The 16,282-nt window shown below is 44.5% G+C and overlaps 2 protein-coding genes across 2 annotated transcripts; one reads left to right on the forward strand and one right to left on the reverse strand.

Annotated features, from left to right (window-relative positions):
• Positions 1-23: 23 nt before the first annotated feature.
• On the reverse strand, positions 24-4,897 carry irf7 (interferon regulatory factor 7). Its single transcript, XM_084364140.1, has 10 exons — positions 4,187-4,897; positions 3,720-3,873; positions 2,383-2,554; positions 2,190-2,290; positions 2,032-2,083; positions 1,790-1,906; positions 1,492-1,688; positions 1,193-1,394; positions 971-1,086; positions 24-861 (listed from the first exon to the last, which is right to left on the reverse strand). The coding sequence occupies exons 1-10, from the start codon at positions 4,192-4,194 to the stop codon at positions 670-672; spliced, it is 1,311 nt and encodes a 436-aa protein (XP_084220266.1). The 5' UTR covers positions 4,195-4,897; the 3' UTR covers positions 24-669.
• Positions 4,898-10,882: 5,985 nt separating this feature from the next.
• On the forward strand, positions 10,883-12,533 carry ascl1b (achaete-scute family bHLH transcription factor 1b). The gene has a single exon (XM_084364211.1). It carries the CDS (start codon positions 11,017-11,019, stop codon positions 11,629-11,631), a length of 615 nt encoding a protein of 204 aa, XP_084220337.1. The 5' UTR covers positions 10,883-11,016; the 3' UTR covers positions 11,632-12,533.
• Positions 12,534-16,282: the final 3,749 nt, after the last annotated feature.

The raw sequence follows: 16,282 nt of genomic DNA on the forward strand, positions 1-16,282 counted from the left end.
GGTAATAAATCAATGAGACCGCATTCAAGGTTAAACCATTTATTGGGAATCCAGTTAGCTTGAGTATGAAAAGTGCAAGATAACCAGCAAATTATTACAAAGGCTGACAAATTCTGAAGTGCAAAACAAAGCACCATAGCTGTGCATATACATATATGTGCCTTCATTAGCTGTATGACATAAAAAAAAAACAACTTAAACACATACAATAGTTAACTTTATCTTCAGCTCATATTTACATACATATGCGATCAAAAAGCTTTTCACTGTTGAATGGATTTACCATCATGTAAGGCATCATCTGGTTGCACATATCAATTTTAAATCAAACATTTCATTAAGAGACAATTTAACATTTACAGTACTCGTAGAAAAGTTTATTCTAAGGCAAGTTATACAGTAATGTAACAGTCCACAAGTGAAGGAGTCAGATTGCTACGGATGTAGTGATACAAATGTCAGTTTTTTTCCTACAGTGTGTGACTTATGTGATAATAAAGTGGAGTGGAGATGATGCAGAGCAGGAGGGTGAAGTTGCAGTCGTTCATCATTAAACAGGTCACCAGTTATGTTTTCTAGCTAAGCTTTAGGTAAGAGCATGATGTGGTGTATCGTGGCCCCATAGGTAGCTTAAGCAGTCGCTGTTAGGGGCAAGTGCAAGATCAAATTTCAGTGTTGAGGTATGAAAGGTGCAGCAGCCCGTGCCGGGTCGAGCTCCGCTGTTGGCAGACCCAGGACCGAGTTAATGAGATCAAAGAGGCTGTTGTGTGACATCTGTAGGCTCACGTTGGCGCTGTGAAGAGACGAAGCGCCCTCCATTTGGGCCATCTCGTGAAACTGTCGACAGATCAGAGGGACCACCTACCGGGGCAAAGAGACGAGACATTTTTACAGCACTTGTAACTGTAACTCAAACACTGCATGTGTCTTTGAGGTGAAGCTTAGAAAAAAAATTGGGAAAGAGTGTTACCTTGACTACGATGAGCTTCTTCTCCAAAGCTTTCCCATCAGGAAACTTCTCTCCGAAGCACATGTTGATGGTGTATTTAGGAGAGCTGCCGTTGTTGTCTTTAAACTGCTTCAGTTCTGAACACAGATACGGGAGGAAACATTTATCTCACAGAGCAAACGGGCTTCAAATGAAATAAATGAATGATTTTTAAAAAAAAACAATAAAGAGATTCACACTTACCATTCACATACTTGTCGAAGCTGAGGAGCTCCACCATGGTGTTCTGCGGAAGCTTTCTTGGGTCTGGGTGAGCCACACTGGGGTCACTGGTGCTGGCGAACACATGGCACCTGTCCTGCCTGCAGGCGTAGATGCCAGTCTCCCGCACCTCCAGGAGAAGGCCTTTCTGGATGCTGTTCAGGATGCGGTTGGTGAAATCAATCTGGGATAAAGAAGGTTGAGATTAGAAAGACATAAAAAGAAGCTTTGCCACACTGAGGATGTACAGCAGTATATTGCAGACGGATGCAGTCATGTACCTGTTTGTGGTCGAGCAGACTCTCAGTGGAGGGGAAGCAGATGTGATGGGCTTCGAGCTCAGGGGCCTCGTGGTGGTAGTGGAGCTGCAGACGAGCAGTGTTGTACGTGACCTTTAGCATTTCTCTCTTCCTGTAGTGGATAGAGATCTCCAGGTCCATCGCCTGCAGAGGTGAAATGAGGACTTGCGGAAGATTCGCTGTAAAAAACGAAACAAAAACATATTAAATAAATGATAAAATATTACATCTTTACATATAATTAGTTAGAACATTTTCCATTTAATTAGGTTGAACATACCCTCATAGTAAGCCGGCTGTACTGGTATCAGCTGTGGGTGGATCTCAGCTGCTACAGGGTAGCTCCCCAGGACATCTTGATTATGTTGAACATAGCTCTCTGCCCAAGGTTGCTCCTCTATTAAAGGCAATAAAAATCAGATTAAACTACATTCAACCTTCCTTATAAGCCATGTTAACTCATAAACAGGTGGAGAGAATGTTGTTAACTTATATGACTTCCTTTGCACGAGACTACCTTACCTAACGGCTGGTTCCCGAGATCCAAGGCCATGAAATTGTTGAGCAGATTGTGCTGTTTGGGGGGAAAAAGACGGTGTCATCAACAACTATAAAAAGGGGAAGCAAAGCAAAGTGAAGTGAAGAGAAGAAGTGAAAGAGCGCTCTAGGCAATATTTTACCTCAGCTCCCGAGGGGAGGCACTCTGTAGGAGAGCAGTAGATATTGTGAGTCATGTCAGAATCCTCCTGGGATTCTTGTATTGGCTGACTTTCATAGTTGTCTGCAGAGAAAGAAAAACACATCCACTTACATTTGCATTCAAACTCTTAAGTGGTTCCACAGCGGAAGGCTTGGATGTTAAGTTACACTTACAGCCAGTGTTGATAATCTCGTAGATTTTATGAGGGTCGTCTGAATTCCTGGAGTTATCCTGGACCATCTTGAAGCGCACAGAGAGGTTGTTGAGGGCGCACCGGAAATTGGTTTTCCACCTGGCCTTGTCGGTGGGGAACTCGCTGATTTTACCACTCGCTACTGCCCACGCCTGTCAGCCAAACAAGGAGAAACAACCACCACTGCTCATTAAAATCTGTCTGACATGACTCGGGCAGAAATGTTCTCGGATGAGAAAATGTTTTGAAGGTTTATTAACGACACATTTAGTCACGTTCACCGACTTCCTTCCTCACTCTCTGACTCTCCAGGAAGTTAGAGCGACAGGCGACCAAAACAAACTGACTGCTACCTTGAACAAAATTACTGATTTCTCTTGGATTGAAGTTGTTGGAAACATTTGTGATAACGTATTTAAAGAGCAACTCCACCATTTTACAGATTAACGTGTGTTTACAGGTCTTATGGAGTCCTACAGCATGTATGAAGAAAGTAGTATAAAGCCTTTTGTGGCTCCAGACGAAGCTGCATGTAATCTGATAAAATTTCCTCCAGTGAATGGCGGAGTTGCCTTGTGGGTAATGTAGGCGCGTTTTGATAAGGAAGAATGGAATGCAAAAGGCGATATCTCCGGTTCTGCCATATCGATTTCGATAATTTGTTTTTAAACTTTAGGAGCGCAATGCTGGACCAGTGGACTACTTTTCAAAAACCTGTCACCTACATTACCCACAATGCAACTCAGCCACTGAGCAACATCACTGGGGGAAATGAATCAGATTACATGCGGCTTCTTCTGGAGCCACAAAAGGCTTTATGCTTTACATTACTTTTTTTCCCCACAAATGATTTAATGTGTAAAATCGATGGAGTTACCCTTTAAGTCGACAAAATATACAACAAAGGTCTGCTTGTTTTTAGGCATCTTAATGCAGACTTGTTACATATCATATCTTTGACTGCAGAAGTGTTTCTCTGAGGTTGGCGTTGCCTCTATTTTGACTCAGTGAAAGTGGAAGTGGCAGGGCTGGTGCTGGTATGCTATAATTACCGTTGGCAACACCTGCTGTACATCAGCGCTCTGACGGTAATGACATGAAACAATCCCAAATGAATCTTCATTGTCATGTTTTACAGTAGCTGCCAATGAGGAGTGTTTTTTGCCACAATATCATTCTTAAAAGTTTTACCTCAACCTTTTGTAAACACAGTGGCATTACTGTGTCAGACAGATGTCAACACAGCCATCAACATTTTTTAGAATCAGATAACGGCAGTATCGCTGTGATAAATTTAATTGAGACCTTTGAACCTACCCGGAAAATTTTACTGTCCTCATCGTTGCAGTCCTTTCGTGAGTTGTGCTTCCAGGGGACTCTGAACTTGTTTTGTTCCACATAGCGCAGGCCGGTGTACTGGCCCGTCTCCACCTGCTCTATGAGCCAGCTGGCAAACTGCGGCTTGGGAGGGCTGAGAAGAGAAACATGACAGTGTAAGCCCTCATATGGAACCATATCAACAACAGGAAAAGACAGGGGAAATGAGACAAAGCACCATGACCACACTCACAAAAATGCATCAGACATAAAGGCTGCTGTGGTGAAAAGCCAGTCTGACTACACAGTGAAGGGTTCGTCTCTGCACAAACACTCACAGAGGTAAAACACACATGCAAACGCAACACTGCAGCATGCACACTTATCAGTTTAACACAGGATTTCAATGCCAAACAAAACAAAGACATGAGGATAATAACCCCTAAATAGGATGTGATTCTCCTTACCTTTGCATGTCTCAGTGAAGGAGTTCCTCTTTGAGGAGCTGAAATTCTGACAACTCAGACAACCTTGCCTGCTTTTATGAAAACCAGCCCAGTGACATCATGAGGTTTGGATGTCTCCTCCCCTGTTGTGAGGTAGGGAGGTAGTGAGGGAGGTGGGGCGTCTCTTGGAGGCATTTTCCGACGAATGGGTGAGTTTGATGCACGGAGACGGATCGGGGCATTTCTTCATCACGCAGGATTAAAAAAAAGCACTCCGGCTGCTCGCGGTCAGTAAATGGAAGACACCCTCCTGCAGACCGGATGTGAGGACAGGGGTGGAATTTCTTGTCTCAGGGAAATGATAGAGCGAAACTGAAAGCCTTATCGATGATATTGTTGCATCATCTGCATTTCATCACCCACATGTTTTTCTCCCATTAGCTGCTCAGTGACCCGCATGTGGCTGGTACCTTCACAATCAAAACAGGTTTTAGTGGAAGTCAGTGGAGCCTGCGATCAGGTTACATTCTCAAACAGGTTGAATGCTTTTGGATTTATCTCAACCTTCCCTGCCTAGACAGTGATCCTACTGTAAATGTTTGCATAGTGGGCCATAAGTGTTTATTGATATTAGCTATAGCCTGGTTGGCACTATAGTTGTGATGTAGTATTGGAACAAGCAGATACACATTATTTGAGTAATGTGATGGAAACACTCAGTTTCACAAGTGATTATAATACATCTACTTTCATTTGAAGGACTTATTTACGTCAGTATTTCCATTTTATGCTACTTTATATTTCTTCTCCCCCACATCTCAAATACCTGGATCGCCGACCGAGCCGGCTAACTTCCGGTTTAGCACCCGGCTAACTTGAATGAGGCTAAAATAATTTAATCTTCTAGACTTTCCAAATGTTATTGGACCAAATGGCTCAAATTATAATAGTGAATAGTTCAAAATAACAACAACAACAATTTATCCACCGTTTTACAGACGCTTCTTCCACTTCTATTGTTGTTTTCTCTTCTGTTGCAACTGTTTCCGGCGCATTCATGACGTGCCGTGACGTCAGTGATGTACGACGTAAAGCTTCAGATAAAAATCACAGAAGGGCTGCCTTACCTGTGGGAAGTGGGGTTAATTAGCGATTTTTAGTGAGTGTACCCGCGTTTAACAAACCTGTGTAGACCCGCTAATTTTGGTGGAAAAGGGACATTAGCTAAATAAACTTAAAACCCTCTTGGATGAACCGGAAAATGCATCATCACAAAGCTGAAAACTGGCTGTTTTTCTGAGCTCATGGTAAGTTGACTTTTTGGAGATGCATGGCTCCTATAGGAAACAAACTCTACAAACATATGAAGATCTTATAGAATATGATGCATTGTTGTAGATTAAACAACAACAGACAACTGAGCCGCGTCTTTCCTTGGGCTGTGAGACTCCTTGATTCATCCTCAGCACCATTAAAATAATTTTAATTTGATGAGTTATCCAACCCAGATACGTCAGGATCCGCTGATGGGCTCGTTTGCTTATGTAGGTCATAAAGAGGCATCAGTATTAAAATTGAGACTCTTTCACAACATATTATGAGTTCCTTTTAGTACCTTTAAGCAAAGGATCTGAAAGATGTGTTGTAGGCTACATGTTGTGGTATAGGAACGACACAATCGTCTACTTTTATTCTGTACATATCTCTTCATGTTCTCCCAATAGTTGTTTTATCATTATTATTGTTTTATAATAATATTTATGTTTTAGGTTACGTTAGACCACAGCATTTTGAATTTCTGCTCAAATACTGATGGTAAGATTTAAGGCCGGTGGAACATTTTCTAGTAGTTTCAGCTCAGATGATAACTCGTGGCTCTGTCAGTTTTGACGCAGATGCATTTAGCTGATGTGGTATTGCTCACCAAAATAGCGTGCCATGAAACCACCCAGTTCCAGCGAATGTAGACAAATGAATCTACCAATGAATGTACCGTAGTTTTAAAAAAAATCTGCAAGTGTTTTGGGGGATTTTCAGAGCCAGAATCTTGCAGGTGTGCAATATGGGTCATGTGTTTGAATGAGACAGAGTATTAATAACCAGTGGGGATGCCCTCGTCTTCATGAATACATTTTAATCCATCACTACACAGCTTGTTCGATACAAGTCTTCACTTCTTCTTTCTAATATCAGCGTTTCCTAATTTTACTGCACTGGAAGCACAATCGTGAAAACGTTCTCCCACCTCGTGGGGTCTTATCCAACCAATATTTTTACAGTCGCGGTAGCAAAGGTCAGCTGCTCTGCATTGCATCAGTGTGCATGCTGAAGGTCACTCTCTCCCCTTACTTCTCTCAATTCTCCCTGGGAGAATTTCTTTCTTTTGTCTGACCCTGCACTGACCACAGACTGTGTAATGGATAAACTGAGGCATTGTAACTCTCATGCATGCCACGAGAAGTATGCCTTGTATCGGCCTATACAACCCAGCACACATGTGTCAGGAATGGAGAAGCGAGACGTACTCTAATGAAGCACTTCCCTTTTCCTGGTCATTGGGAGCCATGCTCAGTCCTCGCAGACGTCCGCTTTTGGAAACATAGGCTCCACCAGAGCCACTGAGGAAGGATGGAGTGTGGTTATTGAAAGGTTCACGTTCTATTTCACACTTTCACTCACAATGCAAAGGTAATAACAACTTGTCTGTAAAGCCAAGAAGTTATCTAGAAGATTCTGAGGCAGGAGATGGAGCGGATCAGTCTTACATGTGACACGTTTTCATATCTCCTCGCGAGATCGCAGGCTTTTCGCTCTAGCCATCACAAACACACGTGCATGAATATGAGTGTTTGGAGGTTAAACTTCTTATAAACATGCATAATTAACATTAAACCTTTGTTTTGAAATGAATTCTAGATTCTAGATTCTCCTTTCTCATCCGTATCTCCATCTTTATCTCTGTCTCTGTAACAGGTATGCTGATAAAGATACACACACTTTACTGTCCTTATCTCACTCTCACCCGTGTGTGTCTCTCATGAGCCGCTGTTGACTTGAGGCATTGGAAACGTCAGGAATCGTGGGTGTTGTGGTTTCAGTCAGTGTTAAGTTACCGGCTATGGCTTTGTCGTAAACCGCCACACCCTTACCTATGAATAAGACTTCAGCAGGCGTCAGCTTGAATTGGTGTGTGTGTGTGTGTGTGTGTGTGTGTGTGTGTGGGCGAGACTAAGACAACAACAATGTTAGCTTATCTAAGATGCGATGCTTTAGTCATAAGAATGTGATATTTATCAATTGTTTGTGTACTATATATACACATGCCTCGCAAATAAAATGTTGCTTTAGATGTAGTCCTAGGTGCTGTATCGTAGGCAACTGGACTGGTTTCACCTCTCATCCAAGAGGCTTCTTGAGTTCTAACTAACTGGAGGGGAGTTTGCACACTTTGTGTGGGACTGTCCTCACAGAGTTGTTAAGGACACGTGTGAGCTCTGAGTTTCAGAGTTGTCAGGGCTGCTTGTGGGTCGCTGGTCCAACCGGCCTTCATGTGGGTTGCAAAGGTTAGGTGAGCCCAGGTGTGAATGGTTGTTAAGCTGTCTGGGGAGGGAACTCAGTACAGCATTGTAGGTGGGTGATAAGTAATGTCGTAGGCCACCCTCTCTGTTCAAAGACGGTCGTTCCAGGTTGACTTAGTGTCGTTCCATAGATGTCATTCAAGTTTGACATCTTTGTCAAACTGGAACGACATCTTAACAACCATCCACACCTGGGCTCATCTAGCCTTTGCAACCCACATGAAGGCTTCATGTCGTGTTTAGATGTAGTGTTTTTTGAATACCTGAGACTATTATTGGTCTAACATGGTTATTGTAAACATACACACGTTCCCGGATTTGTTTAGCCAGCTACACACTACACACCCCTCTTGGTTTTAAAGACTGCCGGTGACTCATTGTTGACTAATTGAGAGCAATTTCCGTTGAACCACTCCTGAGAGCTTTGGGACGTGTGTTTTGAGGCGCTGTCCTGAGTGCCTCAGTCTGTTATTAATTCACAAGATATTCCTAATGACTCTAAATTGTCCGTAGGTGTAAATGTTAAGGCGAACGTGTCGCCCATTGTCAGCTGGGATCATCTAACCCTAATCCTCCATAAGGGGTTATGATGTGATAATGAGGATTACAACAGGTATATCTGGAAGTGAATCATTCTCTTAGATCAAAAGAAATATGCTGCAGGTTCCAACAAACCATCAGATGGAAATGAAACCATTTTTCTTTGATACAGTCATAAAAAAGCCTACGTGACTTGGACATGTCATGCGGGTCGACAAATTGCGACATAAAAGCAAAACAAAGCAGCGTAAAGTGATATAAGACTTCCTCATTGTCACTGACATTGGCAGCTTTATCAGATGCTGGGTCAGATGTAGCACGGGGGAAGATGGGTTAGATGTAGACGGTCAGAAACAGCTGTAATCAGTGCAGTGGTTTGTCACAGAGGTTCAGTGCCCTCTGCTGTTGACAGGGAAATGGCCAGGCTGAGGTAGTGAAGGAGGAAAGATAAGAGGTTGGAAAGTGGGGATTGCCACACAATCCATTAATGAAAAAGTACATAACGTGGTTCCCAAAGCACCATCACACACACGAAAATAACTTTTTATAGCAGAAAGAATATGAAGAAAGTAAAAGATGCTGATGTTTCTTGGACATCAGTTGAATAAGTGTGATGGTCACTGTCTTTGCTCAAATGTAACTCTAATAAAAGTAACTTTATTTTCAAGTTTGAAGTACAATTTTCAAAAAAAAGTGCTCTCTGAGACAAACTTAGGGGAAAAATATGTGACAGACGAAGGATTGGCGCCGAATCAGAAGCTGCATCTTGCTGATCTTAAAGCCGAAGATCCTTTGCTGCGTAGTTCAGAAGTGGTGTTCTCCTCTGGCCATGTAGTCGTGCAGATTTAAAGTGACATTATGTATGTAAACATAGTAAACATGTGTAACGCTGTGATCCTCCCCTCTCACTGAGGTTACATAGAGCAGAAAGAAGCCCGATTACAAGACACTGAACCATCAACATGATTTTGTAATTTTAAGGTCAAAAAGTTACATAATGTTGCTTTAATAGACCCAAAGTGGAAACAGATGATGTCGGCAGTTTGATTTTGGAGAAGTGGAAAGTCCCATTTTCTTTTGTATTGTATTTATGGTGATTTAAGAGTACATTTTCCATCAGTGGATTGAGAAAACCCCTGAAATACTCAAGTTTACAGATGATCAAGAATGTGAATCGAAGACTTTATAAGAAAGCAAGATGGATTATTGAATTAGTATTTACTGTAACTGATTTCTCCAGTTGTATACAGTCAAAGCTTTGGTCAGTGATTTATGAATTTTGTTCAAAAGTCTGTGAAAATTGGAGAATGTCTGGACTTCTGGTCTTGTGACTTGTCTTTTGTAATGACGCCTGTGAGGGTTGATCAAAGTTCAGAGCAATCTCAGCCCAGAGGAGGAAATGTTTAACCAGGAGCTGTCAGGGAATCCCCCCCCCCCTGCGACAGAACCAAGTGGAGCTGAAGGAGGAGGTAGTTGCCATTTTTAGCCGCCAGAGGACGCAAGTGTCCGAGTTTTACTGCTCTGTGCGTTTCCACACAGACTGTCTGACTGCAAGAAGTTGCTGTGAAGGAGACTTTTACGCAAACAAAACGTGGACTATCTCGAAGGTCTTTGACAACATTGAATATAAACTACACGTGAATAAAAAAAAAAAATTAAAAAAAGCTACGACTCAAAGATAAAATCAGAGGATGAGGATGCTGTTTTTGTTTAACTGTCCAGTCTGACGTGGTGCTGAAAACGCTGCACCCGTTCATCTGCACTCCGACTTGAGTTTGGCTTCAGTGGGCTCCGTGCGTAAAAGGGGGACAAACATATAACACATTAGGAGCTGTTTGCATTCATACAGGAGTGACAGAGTTACAAGAGTGTGTCCGAGCAAGTGCCAACAAACTGGACCTGCGGAGCGCCGAGCTGAGAGCTTTGACTTTATTGCGCTCTCTCGGACGCCTGCATGTCATAAACATGATGTTTACTTTCAAATGAATCGCGTCCCTGCATGCGCGAGCTGTATAATTGCCAATTATTGTGCTCAGAGACACGCTTGCAATTTCTTTAGCTGTGTGGAGCTGTAGCCTGGATACAGGAGAGTGCGTCCTTGGTATTTGTGATTGTAAAGAGCTGGAGGAGAAAGATGGCCGTGGGGGGAAGACTGATAATTTGAAGACTTGCCAGGGGTACATTGTCAAATTCAAAAGGCATTTCAAAGAACCAAACCATTCACTTTTTTTTATTCTCTCTTCTTTTTTTCTTCTTCTTCTCTCGCTGTCTTTTTTTTTTCTTCTTCTCCTTTTCTTTCTTTTCGCACGGTTGCAGGCCGTTTGAATCGACCAATGGGCCTTCAAGTTAGAGACATTGGAATGTAAATGAGCTCAGCGCGTGCTCCCGGCGCAGTGAAAGCTCGGGATTGTTTATTGAGCTCCCGGAGCCACGCGCCTGGCCCGGGGGAGTCGGTGCGCAGAAGAATCACACAGCGGGGGCGGGGCCTCGCGACGAAGCGTGCGTCTCCGAAAAGGGGTGGGTGGGGTGTGTGTTGGGGGCGCGTGTTGAAAAAGAGGAGTGCTGCCAAAGTTTGGGTCAGATCGGCTCGTGGAGTAAGCAGTCAAGAGAGACTTGGACTAGAGTTAGCCACACGGTCCCCCACGCGAAGGACACGAGAGCTGTGCACTGCCAAACCTTTTCCGCTCCTCATCCTCTTCTTGCATCCATCACTTCGCACGAACTGTCAGCGAGATGGAAACAACAACCATCACCACCACGCAGACCGCATTCACCTTTGGACTTACTGAAAGACGCACCGGCCTCACCCTGCACGCCCCGGCGCAGGACTGCACCGTGCCCGCCGCGCACCCCACCGCCGCCACCGCCGCCGGTTTCCAAAGCAAAACCAAGGTGCTGAAGAGACAGCGCTCCAGCTCGCCGGAGCTCCTGCGCTGCAAGCGGCGCCTCAGCTTCAACGGCCTCGGCTACTCCATCCCTCAGCAGCAGCCCGTGGCCGTGGCCCGGCGGAACGAAAGGGAGAGGAACCGGGTCAAACAAGTCAACATGGGCTTCCAGACGCTGCGTCAGCATGTGCCCAACGGCGCCGCCAACAAGAAGATGAGCAAAGTGGAGACCCTGAGGTCCGCGGTGGAGTACATCAGGGCTTTACAGCAACTTCTGGACGAGCATGACGCTGTGTCCGCTGCTTTCCAGTGCGGGCTGCCGTCCCCGACACTTTCCAACAGCTACTCCGCCGACCCGGAGTCGCCTCATTCCACCTACTCATCAGACGAAGGCGGTTATGAGCCCCTGAGCTCCGAGGAACAGGAGCTGTTGGACTTTACAACCTGGTTCGACAGGTACTGAGGCTGACAGCATCCACAGCACACAGCGGCGTCTGTGCGTAAAAGCGGCTGAAATGCTGACAAAGACTTGACTAAGGCTTCAGATCAGGTCTTGCCCTCCGTGCTTGGAAGTGATCTGTTGCCTCCCTCCCTCACCCGGGCTGCTTCTGCAGGAGCAAAGCAATAGTGAGAAAGAGAGAGAGAGAGAGAGAGAGAGAGCGAGAGAGAGAGACTGTGTGTGATAGAGAGGGAGCCTCTTGTTGCACAGAGCATGAACAGTCCTCCGCAGGGGAGGAGGGAGTTGGACTCGGTGTCACGTTGACGCGTGGAAGTAAAGAACTGTTGATGTTATGATTAAATAAGTGCAATTAATACGTGACACAGCAGGCTCTGCGGAGACGGTGCTGCAGCTCCAGAGGAGTGCTGAGGGTTTCATCAGGAGCAGGGCTGCCTGTCCTCAGCCTGTCTGCAGGCACAACACAGCAAAGATGATGCGTCGACAAGACTTTCTTCGTCATGTACATGTGCCCCCTCCCCTCCCTTCCCCTTCACCCCTTTTTTCATAACAAAATTGTATCATACAAATAACAATGAAGTTCTATTTTTGTACATTGAGTCAAACAAACAATGTTCTTGAACAACAGCCACTGCCACTTTTCCTGACAGTGTTGTGTGGACGAGCTGTCAGTGAGCCAGCGAGTTGGCACGTATGAGTTGTGTGACTGGGCAGCAATATCAAGGCTACTACCTGTGACAGATTGTAGTTGTTTTGTTATTTTATAGGTGGTAACGAGACTTTTTTTTTATTAATGTATGCACTTGTTCTCCGTTTCCCCGTAGCCTAAAAACTGTAAATATTCGATTTTAACAGATATATTTTGTGTAAAACAAGTTTTATAAATAAAGATGAATCTATTTATATTACATGCTTTTGTACTGCTTTGGTTCTTCAGCTGATCTGCTCAGAAGTGTGTGTGTGTGTGTGTGTGTGTGTGTGTGTGTGTGTGTGAGGGAGAGGGCTGTGTGTTGGTGGCGGTAATTGAGCAAACTAGGGAGCTGCTCTTCTATTCAAAGCCCCTGCATGACCTTTTCCCGACTTGGTTGTGCACACGGGGGGAAAATTGCGCAGCTGGGTGAGCACTCAATAACCATTATGGACGCGCACCTTCTACAGCGCTTTGTCCGCATTCAGGACGGGGGAGATTAATATTACGTTTCATGCATTGCATTGTTTCTTTTGCACACTCTGCCTTTACCCAATAGCCCAGAGGGCCTGCAGCGGAGGGAGAGAGGGAGGGGGGAGGTAGGAGGGGTGCAATTCACTCCTCTCAAAGGGCATAGACACTTTGAAATACGGCCTGGGGAAAGTCAGCAAGACAATGAGACGGGTCAAAATTCTTATTGCCCGATTGAGATCAATCTAAATAAAACCGGGGGTTGTAGACTAGTTGTATCCCCGACTGTGTTTTTCACGGCGCACACAGCCCAATCAAAAAGCCCATCTCCTGCAAAATGGGGAGCGCAACAGCACATTGTGAGCACCATTGTGTGCGCCTTTTGCGCCTCATTATGCCAATTATGGCCGATCTTCTATTGTAATTAAACACTGATGCCAAATTCGGCGAGGCAGAACGAGAAATAACGAGTTTAATTTCACCTGGTGCTCTCTGTGGGAGTGGAAAATTGGGAACAAGAGAGGCTGATTGAAGCTTATAGTATTTTATAATACATTCAAAAAGTGAAAGACAGCACACCAGCCTGGATTAATCCAATAAAGGGGGAGAGAATATAAAACATAGTGGTGGGCGAAAAACAGAACAACTTTTATTTCTGGACTCTCTGAAATCTTACCAAAAAGAAGCTGACTTACAAAATGTGTGCTACGTCTTCTTCTTCTTGCAACTTAAAGTGTGCCACACGCACGCACACACACACACACACACACACACACACACACACACACACACACACACACACAGTCTGCAGCCTGCAGGTGTGAGCCACGTGCCTGTACTCGGTGACAAATGCCCGAGCGCTCCCATTGGTTAATGGCTCGCGTATGTGAGCCCTGTCTGCGCAGGCAGTGACAAAATCAAACAAGTGATAAATGACATTAATTACGCTCTGCTTTATAACCTCCTACGTCAGCGGGATTCAAAAAGACCAAATCAATGTTGGGCGCAAAACACCCCGCTGCTCCATTATTACACGGATGAAATGGTGCTTCTGATGTCCTTCAGAGTCAGGCAGAGGCCAGGGCGCAAAGTGAAAATAAGCGCTTGTCTCTTGTCCCCGAAGATGGATATGCAATTTTCTCCTCAGCTCACACATCGAGGAGCAGGGGCGAAAATAGATTTATTCATGTCATCATGTCCCTGGCTCGTTTTCACTTTGACAATACACAGGGGCGATGTTAATTTTCGCGTAATCCAATGGTGAATAATCAATCACACGCAGCTCATTTATGCATGCGTTTTCGTGCGCAAAGCCGTGATGTATGCGTAAACCATGGAAACGCCAAACGCCACATACACAGACTATAATGTAGGGCTAAGAGCGGGGTGCCGAGGGGTCATCTGTTGCTCTGAATGCAGCCGTCAGAGTGCATGGTGGATTTTTAAGCCATTTTGCACGAGCAGGAGGTCACACTCTCCTCCAGCGTGTGCGTAAAAGTGCGCATTGCTGAACTAGTTTTTTTTTTGTGTGTGTATGAACCTGAGCTGCTTTTATGTTTTAACCCCGTCGGCAATAAACGTTTATCAGTGTATGCAACACAACGTGAATCATTTTTAAGAGTCAGACAATATTTACATGATAACAGTCCAACTGCCACTAACAACACAACCATTTTCAACCTGTCAGTTTAATCAAAGTGTGAGTCATTCAGAAGCACTACAGTGTGGCAAGAAGAGAACATAGATAAAGTAAGGGAATTTTGCATGTTTTGTTGTTTTAATGTCAGCAGTGATGAAGTTATCTGATCTAATGTCAGCCTGGATTCTAGTCTTCATTGTTACTTTGTTGTTAGCACTCAGTTTTCCATGAAAAGTGGCTCATATGACATGTGTGATTTAAAAAAAACAAAACAGCAGCACTTCTCCATTATCAGGGGTTTTAATAAACCGGCAATACACCATGAGTCAGTACCTGGAAGATGTGAGTGCACGTCTCACCCAACCACAGCTCGGAGACACATCGGCCTGCAGAGCAACAGGTGCATCAGAGACTGCAGACTAGAGTAAAGAGTCAGCTGCAATCACACCTGCCTACGTCTCTGACCGTTTAATTATTCAGAGTTGCCACAAATCAAATAAATACCTGATTTCATTTTATTATGCTGAACAGAGTCAATATAAAATCATGCCTAACAGGTGGCTTTTGGCAGATAGACCCACTCCAGTCCTTTAAAATAAGTTAACAGTGGGCTTGAAACCACAAATCTTATTTTCAACTGATGCCAAAATCATATAAAACACCCAGACAGAACGCTGATTAGAGCCACACAGCTGTTGGATGCAAATATGATAAATACACGTCAGACAGGAGAGTGATGAGCTGAGACGGAGCAGTGATGTGGATGAATGGAGAGATGGTGCACAACCTTGAGCAATGCTTACAGAGTTGTTAATGTTTAAGCAGAGGCACAGGCACGTTTATATTTAACATAGATGGGAAAAAAAAACTGATTTGGACACGCAAGGCTGTGCAGCTGGTTCAGGACGGATCTGTTGACCTCTCGGCTATTGATTGAGTAAGGTTCTGGGTAGTAGAAGCACTATAGACGCTCTAGTATTTCGCACTAATCAGTGCTGCTGCTGCTCCTGATAGAGGTTCTGGTCAGTCACTGGCTCTGAGCCATGATAACAGAAGACTTTCTGTTGCTGTGGATGCTGCCTAAGTCTTCTTCATAGCGCAAGTTGTCAGAAAAAGAGAGGCTCCTCCGGTCTGTAAGCACACAGGAGCTGACATTTGCACCGGCGCAGATGCTAATATTTGCTCTTATGAAGAAGGCCCTTAAACGGAGCATTCTCAGTCGTTTCATTTCTGCAAGGGATTCAGATTCAGAGTTCATTTTTCAGAGATGTACTTGAGAGATTTATCCAATCCACTGAATATTTGCTAAAGATGTGATACGGTTAGAATCATGCAGTCTGTTGGAAGGATAGCACATGAATCATTAAAGTCCACTGTGTGGGCCAAAACGGGCCCATCACATTTCATTTAATCATTTCTCTCATTGCAAGTAAACAACATGGAGCCGCTGCCTCTTCCCCACACCACCAGAAGTCTCACTAAATAGGAGTCTTGCTCACAGCCGCCAAGTCACTCTTACTTTCTGACAAAAAAGTCAGTCATTCGACTCGTGTTTTTCTTCTGTCGTTCTAAAAAAAGAAATCTTTCTCTTTTCAAATGAAAGTTTGAAGGCGTGCAGCTCAGCACTTTTAACTGACACCTCTGTATGCGTGTGTGAATAGGGCCTAAACTTCAGACGACCCAGCAGAGGAGGAACCAAGCTCAGGCCTGAGCGGTGGAGGGATGGAAGAGGTGGGGATGTGTGGTAAGGGTGGAGGTGGCGGGGGCTGTGATTTGCATGGGCCATTGTGTTGCACAAGTTTGGGTGCTTTTTTTTTGCCCGGGCCCTTTTGGCCATTTACTTCCACTCTGGCTGGCTG

The sequence above is a fragment of the Pagrus pagrus genome (assembly GCF_965226575.1).
Source record: "Pagrus pagrus genome assembly, chromosome: 10".
Classification (NCBI taxonomy): Eukaryota; Metazoa; Chordata; class Actinopteri; order Spariformes; family Sparidae; genus Pagrus; species Pagrus pagrus.